This window comes from Corvus moneduloides, chromosome 30 (genome assembly GCF_009650955.1).
Source record: "Corvus moneduloides isolate bCorMon1 chromosome 30, bCorMon1.pri, whole genome shotgun sequence".
Classification (NCBI taxonomy): Eukaryota; Metazoa; Chordata; class Aves; order Passeriformes; family Corvidae; genus Corvus; species Corvus moneduloides.
The window spans coordinates 1745574-1769613 of record NC_045505.1 but is presented as its reverse complement, the minus strand read 5'-3'; the positions used below and the strand labels follow the sequence as shown (position 1 = coordinate 1769613).

At 55.3% G+C, this 24040-nt stretch overlaps 2 protein-coding genes across 3 annotated transcripts; one reads left to right on the top strand and one right to left on the bottom strand.

Moving 5' to 3' along the window:
- Positions 1-3177: 3177 nt before the first annotated feature.
- SENP1 (SUMO specific peptidase 1) lies at positions 3178-12945 on the bottom strand. Its single transcript, XM_032094099.1, has 16 exons — positions 12687-12945; positions 11845-11917; positions 11636-11735; positions 11108-11243; positions 10558-10661; positions 9946-10181; positions 9649-9703; positions 9450-9488; positions 9254-9338; positions 8503-8655; positions 7550-7681; positions 6885-7088; positions 6076-6155; positions 5591-5675; positions 4919-5014; positions 3178-4443 (listed from the first exon to the last, which is right to left on the bottom strand). Exons 1-16 carry the CDS (start codon positions 12744-12746, stop codon positions 4381-4383), a joined length of 1701 nt encoding a protein of 566 aa, XP_031949990.1. The 5' UTR covers positions 12747-12945; the 3' UTR covers positions 3178-4380.
- A 1329-nt stretch (positions 12946-14274) lies between these two features.
- Positions 14275-23484, top strand: PFKM (phosphofructokinase, muscle). Of its 2 annotated transcripts, none has more exons than XM_032094076.1 (23): positions 14275-14424; positions 15503-15601; positions 16493-16566; positions 16658-16735; positions 17022-17211; positions 17735-17900; positions 18180-18224; positions 18310-18418; positions 18533-18628; positions 18732-18824; positions 18901-19026; positions 19224-19288; positions 19370-19433; positions 19867-20013; positions 20734-20804; positions 20883-20970; positions 21057-21209; positions 21518-21682; positions 21861-21922; positions 22283-22394; positions 22561-22660; positions 22927-23032; positions 23144-23484. In XM_032094076.1, the coding sequence occupies exons 1-23, from the start codon at positions 14301-14303 to the stop codon at positions 23289-23291; spliced, it is 2481 nt and encodes an 826-aa protein (XP_031949967.1). In that variant the 5' UTR covers positions 14275-14300; the 3' UTR covers positions 23292-23484. The 2 variants fall into 2 exon arrangements, with proteins under 2 accessions (XP_031949967.1, XP_031949968.1); XM_032094077.1 differs by lacking the exon at positions 14275-14424 and adding an exon at positions 14467-14678.
- The last annotated feature ends 556 nt before the right edge of the window (positions 23485-24040 follow it).

The window sequence follows — 24040 nt, the reverse complement described above, 5'->3', positions numbered from 1 at the left end:
CAGCCGCTTCGCTCCATATTTTTAATTATCCCATAAAATTTCCTACTAAAAATTAATATTTAATAATATAAAAATGAAATGATTTTTTGAGCCCCAAACTGATTATTTTAGGGGACGAAAAACTCCAGTAATCCCCAATTTTGGGGCGAATTCATGTGAAAAAAGCGAATTTGAAGGCCCCAAACCCCACAGAAATCCCAATTTTGAGGCGAATTTACCCCCTAAAAATTTTAGGGACGTAAAATCTGCTTCTAATTCCTATAAAAATCCCAAACTCCCAAATCCCGGACCTAAACCCCATTTTTCCATTTAGGATTCTTCCTTCTCCTCCTTTTCCTGGTGGGGAAAATCCCCCAAATTCCCGTTTTTTCCCCATTTTCGGGGGGTTTGGTGGCACAGAGCCCCTTTGTCCCTTTTTTCCCCCTGGAAAGGTGGGAAGGGGCCCAAAATGGGGAAAAAAACCGGGAATTTTTGTGGGATGAGGTCAAACCCTTCCCCTCCCCGAGCGCGGCCTCTTCCTCCTCCTCCTCCTTACCCTCCTCCCCCTTTTTTGGGATGAAAAGGCGATTTTTAGGGAAAGGTACAAAGGGATCCTTTCAGGCAGCAGGGGGGGAGCTCAGGGCCCTGCCGGCGAATTTTTTGGGGCTTTTATTTTGATTTATTTTGATTTCTTTTTAAATTGTTTATGGTTTATTTTTATTTTTTTTTTACTTTTTTGGTATTTTTTAGATATTTTTTGTTGTTTTCTCTCTATTTTTGGGGTATTTTTTTGCATGATTTTAATTTTTGGGGGCGTTGTATTTTTTTAATGTTTTGGGGGTAACTTTTTTGTCTTTTTAAAATTTTTTTGGGGTATTTGTAATATATTTTTCGTGTATTCTTTTATATTTTTGTGTATCTTTTAATTTAAAAAAAAATTTAATATTTTTTTGGGGCAAGACCATGGGAATTTGAGGTGAAACCCCAGGAATTTGGGGAGAAATTCTGGGATTTTGGGGTGAAATGTTGGGAATTCAGTGAATGGGTTTGGGGCATTCTTTGGGATTTTTTTGGGTCTTTTTAGGGATTTTTCCCCTGGACTTCCGGAATTTTTTCCCCCAGGGTCGCTCTGAGCAGGGCGGAGTTGCTTCACCCTTTAATTTTTTAGGATCTTTCCCCAAAATTTGGGATTTTTTGCCCCCTAAATGCCTGAAATTCAGGATTTTCATCCGGCTCCAAACCCTAAAAGTTCCTTTATTTTTTTTCCCGGCTGGAGTGAGGAAGAGGTGAAAAAAAAAGGGATTTAGGATCCTTTGATGGCGAATTCTCCCATCCCCCCATCCCAAAAAAAACCTATTTGGGGTGGCACTGAGCCAGGGCCCCAAAAGCCACGGGGACAAAGCCACCCCTGTGTCCCAGAACCGGAAAAATCCCCAAAAATAAATAAATCCAGGGGAAAAAAAATTAAAAAAACATCAAAACCACCAAAAATCCCAAAAAACCCTTGACCCTAGAAGGGATTTTTTGATGGGGGCTGGGCTGAGGGTCCCAAGGTTTGAAGGGAGATTGGGTTCAGGGATTTTTTATTATTATTTTTTGGGGTTTTTTGGGCTTTTTTTTTGGGAAAAAGCAGAAAAAAGCCCAGCGGGGCTGCAGGTTAATTAATTAATTAATGAAGGCTCAGGCCTGCAGGGGATTAATGGGGTCAGGGGGAGTCATTAGGAGCAATTAGGATCAGGAGGCTCCTGGAGTTTGAGGACCCTGCCGCTGCTTGGGGTTAAAAATGACCCCAAATGACCCCAAATGACCCCAAAATAGGGGTTTTGAGGAGCAGCCCCGACCTGGAGGGTTTGGGGTCAAAAATGACCCAAAACTACCTGAAAGTTCCCCCAAAATGACCCCAAAGTTACTCCAACGAGTTAAAAATGACCCAAAATTACCCCAAAATTGGGGTTTGGATGGTTAAAAACGACCCCAAAATGACCCAAATTGGGGTTTGCAGGGGTAGCTCTGCCCCAAGCCTGGTTTGGGGTTAAAATTGACCCAGAATTACCCAAAACTATGCCAAAAACTCCCCCAAACTGCGGGTTTGAAGGGGCAGCTCTGAATTTTGGGGTCTCCCAGCTCAGAATTTGGGCTCCCAACCCTGAATTTCGGGGAATCTGATTTTTTGGGGGCATCTTCCCAGGTTTTGATGCTTCTATCGCAGATTTTGGGGCATCTTTCCTGGATTTGGGGCATCTTTGTCTGATTTTGGGGAAGGTATCCCTGGGTTTGGGGCATCTTTGTCTGATTTTGGGGAAGGTATCCCTGGGTTTGGGGCATCTTTTTGTCTTCTGGGGCACTTTCCTGCTTTCCAGGCAGCACAAGGGGCTCCGTGGCCCGGATTTGTTGGGATCTCGGGGATTCCCAGGAGAGCTGGAGTTTACCTGACACGGCCGCTGCCAAGCCCAGCTGCAGCCCCACAAAGGGCTCCTTCATCCCAAATCCTGGCTTTTTCTGGGAATTTTTGTAAAAATAGCAACGGATCCAGAGGGGGGAGGGGACAAGAAGGGACTTTTGTCACCTGGTGGGGGGGGGGGGAGGGAATTCCTGCCAGGATTTGGGGGATTCCTGTGGAATTTGGGCTCATTTTCTGATGGAATTTGGGGCGTCTTCTTAGGTTTTGGGGCATTTTCCCCGGGTTTCGGGACATCTTGCCTGGATTTTGGGGCGTTTTTCCTGGATTTTGGGCATCATTCCCAGGTTTTGGGGCATTTTTCCCAAGTTCCCCCCATCCCGGGTGATTCCTGCCTTCCCAAAAATGCCCAGGAGCGGCTGAAGGGGGCACTGAGAGCCAGGAGGTTTTTAAGGAGTTCCAGAGACTTTTTTGGGACAAACTGGGCCAAAATCCAGGAATGAGGATCCGGAAAAGAGGAAGAAAAGCCAAGGTGACCTGAAAATCCCTGGAATAGGGCGATTGATCCCAAAAATTGGGTGGCAATAAATGATCCCTGGAATTCTCTGGTGGCCACGGAGCCACTTGCCAGGATTTTGGGGCATTTTTCTTGAATTTTGAATCATTTTTTCTGGATTTTGGAGCATTCTTCCGAAATGTTGGGGCACTTTCCCTGATTTCTCTGGCTGAGGATGAACGACCCCAACCCCTTTTCCCGGGATTCCCACCCAAGGAGAACAAAAAGCAGGAAAATTCCACAATTCTAGGTTTTTTTCCCAGAGCTTTAATTCCAATAAAAGATAAAAAAAGTAGGAAACGAATCCGGTATAAAACGGGCGGGAATTTAGGATCTGTCCTGGTTTGAGACAAAGGGACACAAAGGGCCAGGAAAAACCAGGAAAAAGGGCTCCAAAAATTTGGGAATTCAGTACAAAACCTCGGCTCCCAGCTTGGGAAAAATAGAAAAAATTCCCTGCTCCCATGGGAGAGGGAAAATACAAAAATTTGGGATTTTTTCCCACTTTTCTTCTTAAAAATCTTCTTTTCCACCAGGAACAGCAGATCCAGAGGCTTGGGAAGCTCCAAAAAAAATCAGGAATAAATTAATCCAGGGAAAGGCCTCAAAATCCCTTTTTTTTTTTTTTGGAAAAGCTCCCCAGATAAATCCTGGTTTTTTGGGGAAAAATTGAAGGAATTCCCAGGATTTTGGAGCTTTTCCTGTCGTTGCTGCAGTTCCTGGGATTTGGGAGGGTTTTTTTCCAGGAAAAAGTGGGAAAAGCAGCTGGAAAAAGCAACGGGAGCTGCGGGGATGAAGCAGCTCCAAAGGGAGGCGAAAATTCTCAAAAATTCCCCAAAAATCCAGGATTTTGCTCAGGTTTTGGGGTTTATCCCTCGGAAATGCGAAGTTTGGGAATAAATCCGGAGGAATTCCGGCATTCCGGAGCTTCATCCCAGAAAAAACTGTGCTGAAAAGAGGGAATTTGGGAAGAAAAATTGGGAAAAAAAGGGATTTAAGCAGGACTTATTCCCAGGGTTCCCAATCCAGGTTTTCCCATGGATAAAATCCCCAAACTTTGGGAATGAGGTGGAAAAAAATGGGAATGATTTCCAGAAGTTCCCTTCAGAACCAAAGCCTTCCCTCGCTTTTCCCAAATCCGGATTTTCCCAACCCAAATCCACGGAAGCGCCTCCCTTTTCCCAAAAATCTAGCTCCAAAAAGCCCAAAATTCCCAAATCTCCCCCATCCCAGCAGCCAGAAAGGTGGGAAAATCCATCCTGGAATCGCAAAAAAGAGGGAAAAAACCTCCAAAAAATCCCAACTGTGCTTCCAAACTTTTCTATTCCCCCCAAACCCAGGGGGTTTTTTTGGGAAGAGCAGGACCCGGAGTTCCTTGGCTGCGTCCCGAGGAGAATCCCGGGATTTTTCTGATCCAAATCCGTGGAATTTCAGGATTTTTCCAGCATCAGAGGAGCTTCCTGTGCAGGATTTCCCAGGCCATCCTCTTCCGGAAGTAGGGCATGTGTTGCTTCGGGAATTTGGGGAGGAAAAATGGGAATTTGAGTCAGGGTTTGCTCAGCTAGGGACAGATTCCTGCTTTTTTTCCATGGAAAACTGGGGAAAATGGGGGAAATTTGGGGCTTTGGGGTTGTGAGAATGGGGGAAAAAGTGGGAATTTCTTGGGATTCAGGCAAAACATGGTGGAATGTATCCCAGATTTTGCTGGGATTTTGGGGTTTTCCTGGCCCTGGGGGGTGGGAGTGGAGGGAATTTGGGAATGTTGGGATCCGGGAATGCTGTCCCACAATCAGGAGCCATTTGGGATCTTCCCGGGGGAAAGACCACAGGAACTGGGGGAGAAATTTCGGATTTCCCCAAAACCTTGCTGGAATTCCAGGGGTTCGGGGGATTTTCCTGGCGCTGGGGGCCCTGGGAGCCGCGGGAACGGGGCTGCGGGAAGGGGCAGCCCTGGCAGTCGGGCAGCGGGCGGGAATTGCCGGTACCTGGGTGAAGTTGATGGGTTTGTCCTTGGAGATGCACTCGGCGTAGCGGCAGGCGAACATCCCGCAGTCGCTGCCGTTCATCTGCTGCGGGATCTCCTGCGGGAAACGGGACTCAGCATTCCCAAATTCCCACAGCGCCCCAACTGCCAGGCCCCCAGGGCTGGGAGAATCCCCATAATCCCCGAAATTCCAGCGGAATCTGGGGAAAACTCAGCCAAATTTATCCCATTTCTCCCCCCCCCCCCGCCCCCCCCAAGGAATTCCCCCTTTTTTTCGGATTCCCAGCCTCCAGGAATAACCTCGATTATGGGACAGCATTCCCAAATTCCCAACATTCCCAAGTTCTTGCAGCTCCCAAACCCCCAGGGCCAGGGCAATCCCAAAAATCCCTGAAATTCCAGTGAAATCTGAGGGAAATTCCAGTGGAATCTCCTGCTGGAAAAACTGGAAAGGTCCCAGAATTCCAGGATTTTTTGTGTTCCAACCTTCCCCAAATCCCACCTAAACCCTTCCTTCCCCTTGATCCCATCCCTGTGGAAAATACCCTCTCCCAAGATTTGGGATTTGCTGCCTCCTTTTCTCCCCAGGAATCCCTGAAGAAAAAAGGGCCCGGAACGGGTGGGGAATCCAAGGAAATCCCACGTTTTTTTGGGAATTTTGGGGTGTCCAAACCTGGCTCTTCTTGCTTAGCAGGGCCCATCCATTGGTGTCGAATTCCTTCCTTTTCTTATCCAAACTTTCCTGTTTCAGGTACTGCCTGCGGGAAAGGGAGCAGGAAAAGCTGGAATTCATGGAAAACCAGGAATTCTGAGGTTTTTTCTCTGTCTGGCCCATTCCCAAAGATTCTGGGTTGGGATTTACAGATTAATCCCCAAAGAATCTAAAATTGTATCAGGAGAGGCCAAATCTCATGGAAAAAAAAAAAAACAGGGAGAGAATTCCTGGGATTTGTGGGCCAGAATTCCAGGGAAGAGCAGGAATTTTCCAGGTCCTGGAAGGGGAGAATGAGCCTGAAAAAGGGAGCAAAAATGGCCCTAAAAGGGGCCAAAAATGACCCCAACGGGAGCCAAAGAGGGGCCCAGTGGTTCCTTCCAAGGCCAGGGAAGCAGGACTGGGATTTGCTCCGGGAACAGCCCCGAGGGGAGGATTCCACTCACAGCAGGATCCTGCAGGCCTCGCTGTTGATCCCCCCCATGGAATCGTAGTAGGTGATGGTTTTTTTCCTGAAGTCCACCACCTGCACAGAGAAAAACTCCTGAAAAAAGGGCAAAAAAATTTCCAGAATTCTCCCTGCCAGCAAAAAAACCCTCAGATTCTTTCCCACCAGAGGATTTCCCCCCCAAAATCCCCGTTTCCTGCTGTGTTTTTTACCCCCTGAATGTCTCAATCAGCCTCCAGTATTATTTTTCTGTTATTTATAGTTAATATTATTCATTAAGTACTATTTTTTTTACAAAGTTTTGCCCACCTCTGAAGGCCCCAAACCTGGATGGTTTTTGGTGTTTTCCTTCCCCATTCCCACCCCATTTCTGGTGGGAATTAACTCTTTTCCATGGCACTCACTAATAATTTCAGCAGCAATTCATAAAGCAAGGAGGTTTTTGCTAAAGGAGCTGAAAATCCCTGCAGGATCCCAGGAGCCAGGGGGAGGGGAGGGGACAAAGGAGGGGGGAAAAGTGAAATATCTGTGGCCTAAATCTCTTTTTAAAAAGATCCTGTGGCAGCAGGAGTTGGTGGGAACGGGGAAATCAGATCTTCCCAAGGGAATCAATTCCCTAAAATGACCTTCAAGCTGAATTTAAGGTCTAAAAGCCCCACACAAAACTGCTCCCACCTTTGTATTTCACTTTAGGGCTTTCATTTGAACCACAAGTTCAAATTTTTCCCCTCAGCATCCCTCAAAACCAAGAAATTTTGGGCCTCAAATCCCGAAGCGAGGATTTTCAGGGATAATCCAAGCACTCACGGCCAGGCACCAGTGCACTCCCAGGTGGATGGGCACCAGGAGAAGATCCACGGAGAAGATATCCACTTTTTTTGTCCATCTTTTCACAGCCTGGTACCCTGCAGTCTTTAATTTGGTGAAGAAAAAGGTGTTGAAGGCGTGGACTGCAGGCAAATCCTTCTCCTTGCTCCTCTCCATCAGCAAATTCATGTAGAAATTGATGATCTGGGACAAAAAAAGGGAAAAACAGCCAGGATTTTAAATTTTTTCTAGATATTTTTGAATTTTTTTTATGGGAAGTTGGGATTTGTGGCCCTGTGTAAAATTAGGGAACAAACCCCCCAAAAAAGGGGGATTTGCGGTAAAACCTTCAAAAATCCCAGCTCTAAGGCATTAAAACCTTCCAAAAATCCAAGGATTTTTAGGAATCTGCCTTTGTTTAAGTCTGCATTTAAGATTCACTTGTTGTTTTCCCTGCTCACGTCAATCCCACCCTCCCACCAGCATTCATTCCCCACAGAAATATCAATTCTTTTCGTTTTTCAGAACTTTCCCCTCTGAAATGGAGTTTTTGCTCCGGGGTGGGAATCCCAACCCACAAATCCACTCCCAGCACCAAACCCATCCATTTTCCTGCTCCAAGCTGCCGGAAATGGGTGGCAAATGGGAATTTTGGGGGTTTTTACCTCATCGTTGAGCCAGTTGAGGTTGTTGAGGGTCTGGATGTCCTTCCTGGTGATGGTGAGCCGGAAAGCCTCGCTCAGCACCTCGTCCTGGTTCCCTCCTCGGAAAAGGCTCTTGATTTCCTTCTCCATTTCCTGCCCGAAGGGGAAGGAAAATTCCTGCTTTTCCTGACCCCAAATCCCCAAGGGTTTAACCCCCAAATTCATCCTTTCCTCCTTGAAAATCAACTCCCTACAAAAGGATAGGACAGGTTGATCCTTTGCCCCTTGAAGGATAAATTCCCGACAAAAATTGAATGGGAAGAGGGAGCGGGGCTCGATTTCCTTCTCCGCTTCCTGCAGGAAGGGCAAAGAAAATTCCTGCTCTTCCTCATCCCCAAATCCCCAAGGATGTAACCCCAAATCCCCAAGGATGTAACCCCAAATCCCTCAGGATGTAACCCCAAATCCCTCAGGATGTAACCCCAAATCCCCAAGGATGTAACCCCCAAATTCCACAGGATGTAACCCCCAAATCTCCAAGGATGTAACCCCAAATCCCCAAGGATGTAACCCCAAATCCCTCAGGATGTAACCCCAAATCCCCAAGGATGTAACCCCAAATTCCTCAGGATGTAACCCCCAAATTCCACAGGATGTAACCCCAAATTCCTCAGGATGTAACCCCAAATCCCCAAGGATGTAACCCCCAAATCCCCAAGGATGTAACCCCCAAATTCCACAGGATGTAACCCCAAATCCCCAAGGATGGAACCCCAAATTCCCAAGGATGTAACCCCAAATCCCCAAGGATGGAACCCCAAATCCCCAAGGATGGAACCCCAAATTCCCTTTTTGCCCCTTGCACCATGAATTCCCTACAAGAACCCAGTGGGAAGGGGGAGCACAGCCCTGCTCCCGTGCCCCAATCCCAGGAATTCCCGGAACGCTCCGGTTTCTCAGGATCCTGGCCCCACCTCGGTGATCTCCGGGAATTCCTCGTCGCCCTCGGGCTCCCGGCCGCGCTCGGGCCCCTGCGGCGCCGCCGTCACCGGGATCTCCTTCTCCAGGGGCACCCGCAGCTGCAGCTCCACCAGCTCCTGCCCCGAGCGCTGCCGCTCCTGGAGGCGCTGGGGGACGGCACATTTGGGATTGGGGATTTGGGATCAGAGCCCATTTGGGATTGGGGATTTGGGATCAGAGCCCAGCCATCCTCCTCACAGGCTCGTCTCGGATCGGGGAAAAGAAGCGTTTAGGAGCAATAGGGGTTTTGGGGTTCGGGCAGGTTTTGAGACTTGAGCAGGTCTTTGGGGATTTTCTGGGGTTTGGGCAGGGATCTGGGGAGATGTTTGCAGGGATTTGGGAAGAGCTTCTGGAGAGTTTCTGGGGGTTTGGGATTTGTACAGGGATTTGGGGATTCTTTGGGACTCGGGGATTGTTTTGGGACGTTCTGGACTCACAGGTGGAAGGGGAGCAGGGGGGAGGGTTTGGAGCAGGAGAATCTCTTCCCGGTCACCATCTCCAGGATCAGCTAATTAATCCTTCCAGAGCCACGTGACCCTGTCCCCAAGGGCCACATCCCCCTTTTTTCCCCATTTCCATGGATTCTGAGCCCTTTTCCAAGCCCTCACCACCCTCCCGGTGCCAAGATTTTCCATCATTTCCAATCTGGAACATTTCCTCCTTTTCCTGGTTGCTTATCCCAAGAAATTTCCATGGAATTCTCACCTGGCTCTGGAGCTGCAGGGCCAGAGCTTTCTGCTCCTCGATTTGCCTCCACCTCTCCCTGGCTCGGGAATCGTAGACGCTGGTCCTGGGAAAAGCCAGACATTTTATGGGAAAAAATCGATTAAAAAAAAATAAAGATTTTCATTTTTCCACCCCCAAAATTCCCAGGAAAAGGCAGCAGGGAATATTGACTCACAGCTCTTTGATCCATAGCTCAGCCTGGAAAAAGGGGAGGCTGGAAAAACGGGAGAAAGGAGGGTTGGAAGCGATCCCGGAATTTCCCCAGAATTCCCTCATGTCCCAAATTCTCACCCCATCCCTCTCCATTGTCACCTCCCCAAAAATCTGCAAAATCCCCAAATTCCCACCAAAATCCCCCATTTCCTGCCCCTCACCTCGGGGCTGGAGTCCTGGAATCCTTGACCTTGAGCAAAATGACGGAATCCGACCCTAAAAGTGGGAAAAATTCCTGGAATTTTGTTCCCCTCGATTCCCACCCCAAATCCTGCCCGATCCAGAATAAAAACCTTGAATTGGCTGTGAAATTTAAATCCCTTTCCCAAAGGTTTGGGTTATTTGGGATTTGGTTTTTTTCTCTTTGGGATTTGGGGGATCTTTGGGGGGTTTTATTTGGGATTTTGGGGGTTTTTGGGGACTTTCTGGGATTTTTCTGGTGCTGTGGGAATTTTTACCTTCAGTGTGTGCACTGGATGCCGCCTGCTCCTCCTGCTGCTCTTGGACTGTGGAATTTTGGGGCTGGAACCCCCCGGGATACCCTGGAGAGGGGCCCAGGGGGGGATTTTGGGAATTCCGGGGTGGCTCTGGGGGACGTGGGAGTGGACCTGAAATTTTGGGAATTTCCAGCGCCTCGGGATCATCCCTGGGAGCCTCCTGGGGCAAGGAGGGGCCGGAACGGGGACAGCGGGAGCTGCAAAACAAAAACCCAGTCAGGGAAATTCCTGAGGAAAAAAATGGGAGATTTGGGATTTGGGGAGAGGTTTTGGGGGACTGGGAAGGGTTTTTGGGATTAGGGAGGAGTTTTTGGGATTTGGGCAGGGGGTTTTAGGAGTTTTTAGGATTTGGGAAGGGTTTTTCGGGGTTCTGGCAGTTTTTGAGACTTGAGCAGGTCTTTGGGGATTTTCTGGGGTTTGGGCAGGGATTTGGGGATTTGGGGAGATGTTTGCAGGGATTTGGGAAGAGCTTCTGGAGAGTTTCTGGGGGTTTGGGCAGGGATTTGGGGATTTGTACAGGGATTTGGGGATTCTTTGGGACTCGGGGATTGTTTTGGGACGTTCTGGACTCACAGGTGGAAGGGGAGCAGGGGGGAGGGTTTGGAGCTGGAGAATCTCTTCCCGGTCACCATCTGCAGCAGCTGCCGGTAAATCTCCCGCTCCTCTTCCCGCACCGTCTGCGGGGAAAAACCACGGAAAAAACTCCACTCAAAACCTTGGAATTTGCTGATCCCGAGGGATTTCCCCCAAATTCAGGGATCTGGTGGGACCCCACGAAGGCAACGCTGAGAAAAATCGCAAAAAAATCGGGATTTAGGGGTGGGAAAGGCCCGGAATTCTGAGTTTAACCCCACCCGAGCACCCAGAGCCGCCTCAATCTCTCCTGTTCCCAAAAAATTAGGATTTAGGCCTGTAGAAACCCAGGAATTTTCAGTTTAACCCCACCAAGATCCCAAGTATTTGGGATCTAAGGGTGAAAATCGGGGTTTAGGGCTGGAAAATGCCAGGAATTTCCCGTTTAACCCCAGCAGCGCCCCCAGCTCCGCCTCCCCTCGCCCCATCCCACAAATCCCTGGGATTTCCCCGGATTTTCCCGGATTCTCCCCATTCTCAGCCCTGTCACCTCCTCGGCTGCGCTCAGGAAGCGCCGCGGGGCCTTCTTGGGGCTGCGGCGGCTCCAGGAGGGGCTCGGGGCCGGCTTGAGGGGAAAAGAGGCTCCATGGAGGGCGGATTTTCCCACAAAAGTGCCGGAATTCCCGCTGAAAGGAGGGAGAAACACCTCAGATTTGTTGTAAATCTTGAAAATCGGCTTCAAATCCCAAATGAAATCACAAAAAACTGCAAAAGGAGAGATGAAATGCCCAAAATTCCAACTAAAACCCCCCAAAGCTCCCAAATAAATCCCCCAAAAAAGAAAAATAATCCCCAAGAATCCCAGCCCCCCCGCGAAAAATATCCAAAATCCTCCCCAAAGAAACCAAAATCCCAAATAAAACCCAAAAAACCCACCAAACTCTCCAAAAAATCCCAAAGTAAAACCCCCCAAAAAATCCCCAAATCCCAAAGAAAACCCCAAAATCCCAAATACCCCCCCCCCAAATCCCCCAAAATATAAAATAAAACATGGAAATTTGGGATCTGCCACACGCACCTGGAAGTTTTCCGGGTTTCCAGGAAGGAGGCTCGGCTCCCCCGGGGCTTGGAGCTCCTCCACTGCCCGTTGGCTCCCGGGAATCTCTCACCAGGAGTTTCTGAGGGGAAAACCACCGGGAATTCCCAAAAAACCCCAGATTTCCCCTCTCCAGGGGTTGTTTTTAGGGAAAACAGCCCCAAATCCCGAATTCCAAAGGGAAAACTCACCTGGGGCGTAGCTGAGAGAGCAGGAGGAGTTCCCAGCTGGGCAGGAGAAGCTGCTGAGTTTGGGGGGGAAAAACTGGGGAAAAAAGATGGGAAAAATTCTCATTTTTTGGTTGGAAGTGGGAAAATGTCACGGAGGAATCCAGGAAAATTACTGGGAAAAGGGGAGGGTGCTCCCAGGGTTGGGTTGGGAATGGTGGCAGGAATTCACAATTCCTAAAGTTCATACTTCCCAAAATTCACAATTCCTAAAATTAATAATTCCCCAAATTCCCAGCTCCCTAAAACTCACCGTTCCCGAAGTTCATCATTTCTAAAATTCACAATTCCCAAAATTCACGATTCCCAAAGTTTACAGCTCCCAAAGGTCACAATTCCTGAAACTCCTAACTCCCAAATCCGCAGTTCCTGAAGTTCACAACTCCCAGAACTCACAACTCCCAAATTTTACGGAAGGAATTAATGCAGCAGGAAGAACCCAAAAACTGTTGGGCAAATCCTGAATTTCCCAGCTCTGCCGGCAGCTCCGGGCCCGGGCTGGATCCCCCACTTGGGCTCCCCACTCCCGGCAAATTCCACGCGCAATTCCCACGCCAGAAACCGGGGAAGCTCAAAAACGGGTTTAGGATTTGACTTTTGGGGTCTTCAGGCTGAGTTTTCCCAGAGAAACCGCGGCCGCGAGTGTCCGAGGAGCGCCCTGGGGCGGGCAATCGTCCCAGACACTCCGAAAATATTCTCGCCCAAAAACTCCTCCTGCAATTCCGTGAGGAAAGGAGCCGGGGCAGCTCCAGCCCCGCCGGAAAAGGGAGCAGGGAGCCCCCGGAGCCCCCAGAACCGCTCCGCACCTTGCTCGGGAAGGCCGGGCCGGGCCGGGCCCGCACCGCCTCCCGGGCCTCCATCCTCATCGGGGGCTTCGCCTCCGGGCACCGGCACGACCGGCGGCAATGGGCACCGGGAAAGGCCCGGCGGCGGCGGGGTCCGGCGGGAGGGCAACGGGAGGGAGAGGAGCAGGGTCCGGGAGCGGAGCAGGGTCCGGGAGCCGTTCAGGCCCCGGAGCCGCCGCCGCTGCCCTCAGCCGGCCCCGGGCTCGGTCCAGGTCCCGGAGCCGCCGCCGCCGCTTCGCTCCCCTCAGCCGGCCCCGGCTGCCCCACCGGAAGCGGAAGTGGGACCGGAAGCGTCCCGAGCGCGCGCGGTTTTCCCGGCCTCGGCGGCGGCAGCGAAAAAGAGACGCCGGAAGCGGAAATGAGCGGCGGGGGTGAGGCGCCGCCGGAAGTGGAGCAGAGACCAGGGCAGGAAGAAGAGCGTTTCGGGGAGAAGAGAGTGCCCCCTAGCGGGGAGGAGGTCCATGGTGGCCGCGCAGAGAGGAGGGGTCACCGTGGACGGGGGTGTGACCCTACAGGGGGTCACCCTGTGTGTGGGGTCACCCTTTGGGAGGGTGCCACCCCAGAGGGCATCACCCTGTGAGGATGTCATCCTGTAGGGCGTCACTCTGTGTGTGTGTATCCCATTACAGCGGATCCCACTACAGCCGATCCCATTCCAGTTTATCCCATCATGGTTTATCCCTACAGTCGACCCCATTCCAGTTTCTCCTTATAGTCAGTCCTGTTATAGCTGGTCCCTACATCCAATCCCATTACAGCCGATCCCATAATACCTGATCCTATTAGAGCCGATCCCGTTACAGTCGATCCCATAATAGCCGGACCCTACAGCCGATCCTATTACCCCGATCCCATTACAGTCAATTCCATCAGAGCCGATCCCGTAATAGCTGATCCCATAATAGCCGGTCCCTGCCGCCGATCCCATTACCCCGATCCCATTACACCGCTCCCCGCGGCCAATCCCGGCTCCCAGCCCGTGTCCCGGAGCGGTCCCGGCGCTGTCCCGGAGCGGTCCCGGCGCTGTCCCGGAGCGGTCCCGGAGCGGTCCCGGCGCTGTCCCGGCGCTGTCCCGGAGCGGTCCCGGAGCGGTCCCGGCGCTGTCCCGGAGCGGTCCCGGAGCGGTCCCGGAGCTGTCCCGGAGCTGTCCCGGAGCGGTCCCGGCGCTGTCCCGGTGCTGTCCCGGAGCGGTCCCGGAGCGGTCCCGGAGCGGTCCCGGCGCTGTCCCGGAGCGGTCCCGGAGCGGTCCCGGCGCTGTCCCGGCGCTGTCCCGGAGCGGTCCCGGAGCGGTCCCGGAGCTGTCCCGGAGCGGTCCCGGAGCGGTCCCGGAGCGGTCCCGGCGCTGTCCCGGAGCGGTCCCGGCGCTGTCCCGGAGCGGTCCCGGAGCTGTCCCGGAGCGGTCCCGGAGCGGTCCCGGAGCGGTCCCGGCGCTGTCCCGGCGCTGTCCCGGAGCGGTCCCGGAGCGGTCCCGGAGCTGTCCCGGAGCGGTCCCGGCGCTGTCCCGGCGCTGTCCCGGAGCGGTCCCGGCGCGGTCCCGGCGCTGTCCCGGCGCTGTCCCCGCGCTGTCCCCGGGCCATGGCGGCGGTGCTGGTGCCGGGACTGTCCCGGTTCCTGGCCTCGGCCGCGCTCTCCTTGGCCGCGCTCCTCCTCCTCCTCTTGTCCTTCCTTCCCCCCGCTCCGAGCCGGGGGCGCCCCGCAGGTCAGTGCTCCCAGCGGGCAGTGGGGACTGGCACCAGTAACGGCCCCGCAGCGGGGCCGGCGCTGAACTGGAGCCGGGAGCGGCACCGGCAGGGAACGGGAACTGGGACCAGTAAGGAAAGCAGAGCAGATCCCTCTGGGAACAGCGACCGGGACCAGTAACGGCCCCGGACTGGCACCAGTAACGCCCCCGCACCGGCACCAGTAACGCCCCCGCACCGGGACCGGCGATGTACTGGAACCGGTCAGGGAGAGGTACTGGAATCAGCAGGGAACAGAGACTGGGACCAGTAAGGAAAGCAGAGCAGATCCCACCGGGAACACAGACTGGGACCAGTAAGGAGGGCAGAGCAAGTCCCACAGGGAATGGGGACTGGGACTAATAAGGAAAGCAGACTGGGACCACTAATGCCCCCGCACCGGGGCCGGCAGCCAGCCGGAACCGGGAGAGGCACCGGCAGGGAATGGGGATGGGGACCACTAAGGAAAGGAGACTGGAACCAGTGAGGAGTGCAGAGCAGATCCCACAGGGAACAGCGACTGGGACTGGTAAGGACGGACTGGGACCAGTAAGGAGGATAAACTGGCACCAGTAAGGCACGCAGACCAGTAACCACAGGGAATGCAGACTGGGACCAGTAAGGACGGACTGGGACCAGAAAGGAGGACAGAGCAGCTCCCACTGGGAACAGGGACTGGGACCAGAGAGGACAGACTGGCCTTACAGACCAGTAAGGACACAAAACTGGCACCAGTAAGGAGAGCAGAGTAGCTCCCACAGGGAGAACAAACTGGGACCGGTAGGGACAGACTGGAACCTGTAAGGACAGATGGCACCAGTAGGGAATAGAGACCGGCACCAGTAAAGAGAACAAACGGGCCCCAGTAAGGAGCCCCCGGGGGGGAGTGTCCCGGCGGTGGCAGCGGGGCTGTCCCGCTGTCCCCGTGTCTCTGTCCCTGTCCCTCCCCCAGCGGTGCCACTCTGCGCTGGCAGCGCCGCCCGGGGGGACAGAGCCGTCCTTCCGCCCTTCCCGCCTTGGGATCTGCCCGAATTTCCCGTTTTTCCCGATTTTTTCCAGGCAGGAAAATGCCCCAGAGCCCCGCGGGACCCCGGCACCCCGAGACCCTGGGGGTCGGCAAAGCCATCGCCGTCCTCACCTCTGGGGGGGACGCGCAGGGTAAGGGACCCCAAAACCCCAAACCCCGGGATCCCAAAGCCCACGATCCCAAGACCTCCGGAATCCAAAGCCACGCCCCAAATTCCCCCAAATGCCTAAAAATCCCCCCAAGTCCCCTGCAAATTCCCCCCAAAACTCCCCAAATCCCCCGGGATCCCAAAACCCCCGCCACCCCAAATCCCTCCAAATCCCTAAAAATCCCCCTTCAAATCCCCTCAAAACTCCCCAAATCCCCCAGGATCCCAAATCCCCTGCCATGCCAAAACCCCGCGGACCACAAAATTTGGGGGCGGGTGAGAGGCGGGAGGCTCCTCTTGGGGTAAAAATCGGGATTCTGATCCCACAACCATCGAGGTTTTCCCTGGACTGGGGTTTTGGGAATGACCTTGGGGGGATTTTGGGGTCGGGCGCAGCTCGGGGGGAGTTTTAGGGTGCCGGGGGGGGGGGAACGACGGTGACAAAATTCGGGGAGGGGACTCCAAGGGGACACCGGTGGCGCTTTGGCACAGAGGCAAAAAAATCGGGATTGCCCAAAATTCCAAGGATTCATCCCAAAATTTGGGGTTTTCCCGGGGGTCCCATGGGTGGGGGGGGGGGGGGGACGGGACGGACATGGCGGGGGGGTGCCACGCCAGGGGGGCCCCCCCGGAGTGTCCCCTCCCCCCCCATGTTTGTCAGCCGGGCGCTGCCACCAAAGGTCACCGGGGCAAAAATAACCCGGGGGACGGCAGCTGCGAGGGGGGGGACCGTGGGGGGGCGGAGGGGACGGATTTGGGGTGTCCCCAAGGGAGGGGCAGCTGGGGGGTCGGTGACAGGAGGTGACAGCTTTGGGGGCGTCTGGGGGGTGCCAGGTGTCGGGGGGGGTGGCAGAGTGCCTGTGGCGTCCCGCAGGGATGAACGCGGCTGTGCGCGCTGTGGTGCGTGTGGGCATCTACACCGGGGCCAAGGTGTTCTTTGTGTATGAGGTCAGTGCCAGCCCCAGTCCCAAAATCCCACATTCTCACCCCAAAATGTGGGAAAAGGTGTCATTTAACCATTGTCCCCTCTGCCCCCCAGGGCTACCAGGGGCTGGTGGATGGTGGTGACCACATCAAGGAGGCCACGTGGGAGAGCGTGTCCATGATGCTGCAGCTGGTGAGGGACACGGACAGGGACGGGGGGACACCGGGGGTCCCCTCCTGGCCTCATCCCAGTTTGTCCCTTACTGGTCCCAGTCTGAGCTGAGACTCAGTTGAAAATGACCCAAAACCAGAGCTGGGATGGGGGGGGAGGGAAGGAGGGAGGGAAGGGTGGACACAGGGATGGATGGAGGGATGGACGGACGGAGGGGTGGGCGGACAGAGGGGTGGATGGACAGAGGGGTGGATGGACAGAGGGGTGGATGGACGGGACCAAGGCCAGCCGCTCCCTTTGTCCCCAGGGCGGCACGGTGATCGGCAGCGCGCGCTGCCAGGATTTCCGCACGCGCGAGGGGCGGCTCCGCGCCGCGCGGAACTTGGCCAAGCACGGCATCACCAACCTGTGCGTGATCGGCGGCGACGGCAGCCTCACCGGCGCTGACACCTTCCGGGCTGAGTGGAGCGGGCTCGTGGCAGAGCTGGTCAAAACTGGTAGGGGGGACACCGGGGGAGCCGTGAAATCACCTGGGCTGGGGGAGGGGGGGGGGGGGCAAGAGGGAAAGGGTTGGGCTCGAAAGCACACAAAAATTTGGGGTTTTGGCACACAAAAACGTGAGTTTTTTCCCTAATGCTGGAGGCTTGGGGCACTGTTGGAGATGGCTTAAGGGGGCACACAGAGGGAAAAGGGGGTGTGGTTCAAAAAATCACGGTGTGGCCACCCAAAAATTCCGGGTTTTCCCCCAAAACGGAGCTTTGGGGAACCTCTGCCGCCAAAGGGGACATTTCGGGGAGGGACCTCACATTGGGAACAGGGGGTCTGTAAAGGTTTGATTCCAAAAGAGAAAGGTTTGTTTCCAAAATCCAGGCGTCCAACACAAAATATGGGGTTTTGTCACCCACAACCGCGCTTTTGATCACCCAAAGCCATGTCTTTTCCCCCCAACAACCTCTGTGACACCTCTACCCCCAAGTGACCATTGGGCGTGATGTGCCCCTCCTGCCCACCGTTCCCCAGGTGGCATCACGGCAGAGGAGGCGCAGCGCTCGAGCCACCTGAACATTGTGGGCATGGTGGGCTCCATCGACAACGACTTCTGCGGCACCGACATGACCATCGGCACCGACTCGGCGCTGCACCGCATCATGGAGATCGTGGATGCCATCACCACCACGGCCCAGAGGTGACGGGGTGGAGACCCTAAACCTTACCCTAATACTAACCCTAAATCGCCAACACCACCAGAGTGCAGAGCTGACAAGGAGGTGACTCTAAATCCTAAACCTAACCCTGACCCTAACCCTAACACTGACCATTACTCTGACCCTGACCCAAACACAAACCCTAACAGAGATTGTGGGCACCATCACCACCACGGCACAGAGGTGGCAGGGACACCCTCATTGTCCCCAAGCCCCTGGTGTCCCCATTTTGGGTGGGTGATGCTTTCTTGTCCCCACAGCCACCAGAGGACTTTCGTGCTGGAGGTGATGGGGCGGCACTGCGGGTACGTCCTGGTGGCACCTGGGGGGCTTTTGTCACCCCAAAAATTGGGGGAAGTGGCTCAAAAGGCGTTTTTGGCCCCGTTTCAGGTACCTGGCGCTGATCACGGCCCTGGCCTCCGGCGCCGATTGGGTTTTCATCCCCGAGTCACCCCCTGAGGACGACTGGGAGGAGCACCTGTGCAGGAGGCTGGCCGAGGTGGGACGGAGGGATGGACATGGGGTGGACACAGGGATGCACAGTGGACACAGGGAGGGATGGAGGGATGGCCGCAGGGATGTCCCTCGGTGCCCATCCCCGTTGTCACCCCAGACCCGTGACGGCGGCTCCAGGCTCAACATCATCATTGTGGCCGAGGGTGCCATCGACAAGCACGGCAAGGCCATCACCTCGGACAACATCAAGGATGTGAGTGGGAAGGGGGGGCACAGGGGACAGGAGGGACACAGGGGACAATCCCCTTCTCCCCCCTTTTGGGGCCGGTCACGGGGCTCTCCCGGTGTCCCCACAGCTGGTGGTGAAACGTCTGGGGTACGACACCAGAGTGACCATCCTGGGCCACGTCCAGCGCGGGGGGACCCCCTCAGCCTTCGACCGCATCCTGGTGGGCACCTCCTTCCTCACCCCGACCCCAAACGAGGGGACCCCAGAGGTGACACCCCCCCCCCATATCCCCTCAGGGCAGCAGGATGGGCGTGGAAGCCGTGATGGCGCTGCTGGAGGGGACGCCAGACACGCCTGCCTGCGTGGTCAGTCTGTCCGGCAACCAGGCTGTGCGCCTGCCCCTCATGGAGTGCGTGCAGGTGGTGAGTGCGGACGGGGGGACACCGGGAGTGGCCCCAGACCCAGCCCAGGGATGGATCCCATACCAGGACACCCCAATCTCACCCGAGGGACAGATCCCACCTCATTCCACCCCGATCCCACCCTAATCCCACCCAGGACACCCTGGTCCCACCCCAGGACACCCCAATCCCACCCCAACCCCCCTCTGTGCCCCTAGACCAAGGACGTCACCACGGCCATGAATGAGGGACGTTTCGAGGACGCGCTGAAGCTGCGGGGCCGGTGGGTGGCACCTCCCTGTCCCCATCCCTGCACCCCAATGTCCCCAAAATGTCCCCAAACCCCAATTTCCCCAATTTTTAGGAGCTTCCAGAACAACTGGGACGTCTACAAGCTGCTGGCTCACATCCGCCCGCCCACCACCAAGGTAGGGGACACTGGGGAGGGCACGGGGAGGGGCCCAACCAGGGACACCCTGATCCCACCCCAATCCCAGGACACCCCAGTTCCATCCCAGGACACCCCAGGGACAGATCCCAGCCCAGGACACCCCAATCTCAGCCAGGGATGCATCCCACTCCCATCCCATCCCAATCCAAACTCAATCCCTCCCCAGGACACCCCAATCCCACCGAGGACACCCCAATCCTGCCACTGTCCCCAAGGCCACCTCAGCTGTGTCCGCTGTCCCCGCAGAGCGGTCACGCCGTTGTCCCCAAAGTCACTCCAGGCTACCCCAATCCCATCACTGTCCCTGAGGCCACCTGACCTGTGTCCCCAATCCCCAAGGCCACCCAAGACACGTCCCCTGTCCCCAAGGCCCCCTGTCCCCCTGCGCCCAACCCTGTCCCTGTCCCCAGAGCGGGTACACGTTGGCCGTGCTGAACGTGGGCGCTCCGGCCGCGGGGATGAACGCGGCCGTTCGGGCAACCGTCCGGATCGGCCTCATCCACGGCCACCGCGTGCTCGCCGTGCACGACGGCTTCGAGGGGCTGGCGTTCGGCATGGTGAGGGTCTGCAGGGGAATGGGGGTGGGATGCAGTTTGGGATGGATTCGAGGGGCTGGTGTTTGGCATGGTGAGGGTCCAGAGGAGAACGGGGTGGGAAAAGGGTGGGGAAAGTGTTTGGGATGGTGAGATTCCTATAGGGAACGGGGTTTGGGATGGATTTGAGGGGCTGGCATTTGGGATGGTGAGAATCCTATGGGAGAGAGGGGTTGGGATGAGGAGATCCCTGTGGGATAAAGGAGTGCCCAGGGCATTTGGAGGGTTTGATTTTGGGGAGAGGGAGATACCTATACAGAAAAGGGGTGGGAAAAGGGGGTGGTAAGTGCTGGATGGGTTTGAGGGGTTGGAGATGGATTTGAAGGGTTGGGTTTTTGAATGGGGAGATCCCAGCGGGAAAATAGGGTGGGGAAAGAGTTTGGGAAGTGCAGGATGGATTTGAGGGGTTGGATTTTGGGATGGGGAGATCCCTGTGGGAAAAGGGTGTGAGAAAAGGGCCTAGAACAAGCAGCTGTGCCGTGCAGGGATGGGGATGCCTCGGGAATTCCTCAGGATGGGGGTGTTTAACCCCTGTCCAAACCCCAGCCCCACTGTGGGTCTGATCTGCTGCTGTCCCCAAGCCAGGGGACATCGTGTAACCCCCTGAGAGGGCTGAGGGGACATTTTGTGACCCCAAACCCTTCTCCCACCCCATTAACCCCTTGTTTCCCTCCCCCCCCCCAGGTGGAGGAGATCAGCTGGAACGCCGTGGGCAGCTGGACGGGGCTGGGAGGATCCAAACTGGGCACCAAGAGGTGACTCCCCCCCCCGTGTGGGGTCATTTGGAGTCCCCACCCTGGCCAGGCTCATCCAGGGGGGTTTCCCCTTCCCAGGACTCTGCCCAAGAAATATTTCGAGGAGATCAGCACCAACATCAGCAAATTCGGGATCCACGCGCTCATTATCATCGGCGGCTTCGAGGTCAGTGGGGCGTGGTCAGGATGTGGCCAGGGGGCTGTGGTCAGGATGTGGTCAGGACGTGGTCAGTGTCCCCTGCTGTCCCCCAGGCGTTCACGGGCGGGCTGGAGCTGGTGGAGGGCCGTGCACGCTTTGAGGAGCTCTGCATCCCCCTGTGCATCATCCCCGCCACCGTCTCCAACAACGTCCCTGGCTCCGACTTCAGCATTGGCGCCGACACCGCCCTCAACACCATCACCACGGTCAGACCCCGATCCTATAGCCCAATCCCACATCCCCAACACCATCACCACGGTCAGACCCCGATCCTATAGCCCAATCCCACATCCCCAACACCATCACCACGGTCAGACCCCGATCCTATAGCCCAATCCCACATCCCCAACACCATCACCACGGTCAGACCCCGATCCTATAGCCCAATCCCACATCCCCAACACCATCACCATGGTCAGACCCCAAACCCTGCCCCATTCCAGACTTGTGACCTGATCAAATGGTCGGGGTGGGCACTCCAAATCCCCTGACCCCAAACCCTGCCCCATTCCAGACTTGTGACCTGATCAAACAGTCGGCTGCAGGCACCAAGCGCCGTGTGTTCATCATCGAGACCATGGGCGGCTTCTGTGGCTACCTGGCCACCATGGCCGGGCTGGCGGCCGGCGCTGACGCCGCCTATATCTACGAGGAGCCCTTCAGCAGCCGCGACCTGCAGGTGGGGACAGCCCTGTCCCCAGTGCCACCAGGGTGGTATGGGATGAGTGGGTTCCATTCCCGACCCCATTCCCAACTCCACTCCTCACCCCACTCCCACCCCCATTCCCAAGCCTGTTCCAGCCTCCATTCCTACTCCATTCATGACCCCATTCCCCACCCCACTCCCGACCCCGCAGGCCAACGTGGATCACCTGATCGAGAAGATGAAGACCACGGTGAAGAGGGGGCTCGTGCTCAGGTGGGCCCTGGCTTAGGGGTGGGGACACCTGGGGGGGACCTCATGTCATTCCCGTGGGGGTTGGGTTTGGGATCAGGGGAATTGGGGTGTTTGGGGTCAGCGGAACCGGGGGTCTCACTGTGGTGATGGGGTCGGGAAAAGGGTTTTGGGATCGGGGAAATGGGGAACTCCCATCGGGGTCTCACTACAGTGATGTGGTTTGGGATCTGAGGAGTTGCATTTGAGATTGGGAGAACTGTGTTTGGGATCCAGGGAACTGGAGGACTTGGGGTCTCACCGTGGTGACTGCGTTTGGGATCAGGGAATTTTTTGGGATGGGGTGAATTGTGGGATTTGGCCCCGATCCCACCCCCACTGTAGGAATGAGCGCTGCAATGAGAACTACACCACGGATTTCATCTACAACCTCTACTCCGAGGAGGGCAAAGGGGTCTTCGACTGCCGGAAGAACATCCTGGGGCACATGCAGCAGGTCGGAATTCCCTGGGAATGGGGTGAGGGTTTGGGAATGCCCCCGGGGGCGGGATCGGGGTTTGGGAGATTTCCCTGGGAATGGGATCGGGGTTTGGGGGATCCCCCTGGAAACGGGATCAGGTTCAGGGGATGTCCCCAGCTCATCTCAGACTCTCCTGGCACAGGGAGGCAGCCCCACCCCCTTCGACCGGAATTTCGGCACCAAGATGGGCGCCAAGGCCGTGGCCTGGATCACCGGGAAGATCAAGGAGTGCTCCCGGCACGGTGGGTGCTGCCGGAGGGGGGATTCCCAAAGGGATACCAGAGTGACCCCACATTCCCAAACGTTCCCAAAAGGGCCCTCACGCAGATTTTGGCAGGAGTTCCTCGCTTCTGGAAGGTCCCAAACATTCTCCACCTCCCTTCCTGCGGGTTTTCCCCTCCTGGAGGACTCTAAACATTCCCAACTTCCGCTCTCACATCCCTGAAGGTTCCCCAAACATTCCTAACTCGCCTCCAGGAGGTTCCCAAACATTCCAACCCCCTCCCAGGGCGGATCTTCGCCAACACGGCTGACTCGGCGTGCCTGCTGGGGATGCGCAAGCGCAGCCTGGTGTTCCAGCCCATCACCGAGCTGCGGCAGCAGACGGATTTCGAGTGCGTGCCCCTCCCTTCCCTCCCTTTCTCACCAAAAGTGGGAAAGTGGGACCAAGCTTGGGATCCTCCCTGGAGATGTCCCCAGCTGTCCCTGTCCCCATGTCCCCTCAGGCACCGCATCCCCAAGGAGCAGTGGTGGCTGAGGCTGCGGCCCATCCTCAAAATCCTGGCCAAGTACAACATCGAGCTGGACACGTCGGAGACGGCGCACCTGGAGCACCTGACCCGCAAGGTCCTGGTCCCCGAGGCCACCCTGTGACAGGGACAGCGGCCACCCCCAGGGAACCCCAAAACCCCTCTTCTCCTGCAGGCTTTTGGGGCTGGTTTGGCAATTTTAGGGGATTTTGAGAAGCGATGTTGTCATGAGTTGAGGGTGGGTGGTGGAGGTTGAGGGTTTTAGGGTTAAAAGTCACAAAATGGAGATGTTTCAATAAATTCAGCATTCATCCAAGCGCTCCAGGTCTCTGTGAATCCGTGGAAAGGCAAACCTGGATCCCACTGACCCCAAATCCCTCCTGATCCTCAGGATTCCACTGCCCAGCACAACAGGGAGAGATAAAAGAGGCAAAATTTGAGTTTTCATCCCCACGTTCCTCGCAGAAAACAATGGTGGTTTTTAGCTGCTTGGTTTCACCTTGGAGAGCTGCTCTTCCACTGGATCCTGGGACAGATTCCAAAAAAAACCCCAAGACCAACACCAAAGGGTGAATTCCTGGCGCGAAACCTCAGGAAGAGCTTGGGGAGATGGGAGGGAAGCCCTCAGCTCCACATGGAGCTCTCTGGGAATTTCCTTGGCCCACAAGAATTCCAGCCCTGCAAAACTTTGGTTTTTGAGGTGGTTTCACCTTTGATGCAGCATAAAAATTATGGATAAACAGGGAAAACTTCACTCTCCATGCTGGAGAAACACCTGGACCTTTTGATTTCCAGCCAATACTTCCCACAGGATTTCTCTGCATCCCAGCCCTTCATTTCCTGCCTCGGGCCCTTCCTAAAAGGTGAATTTTC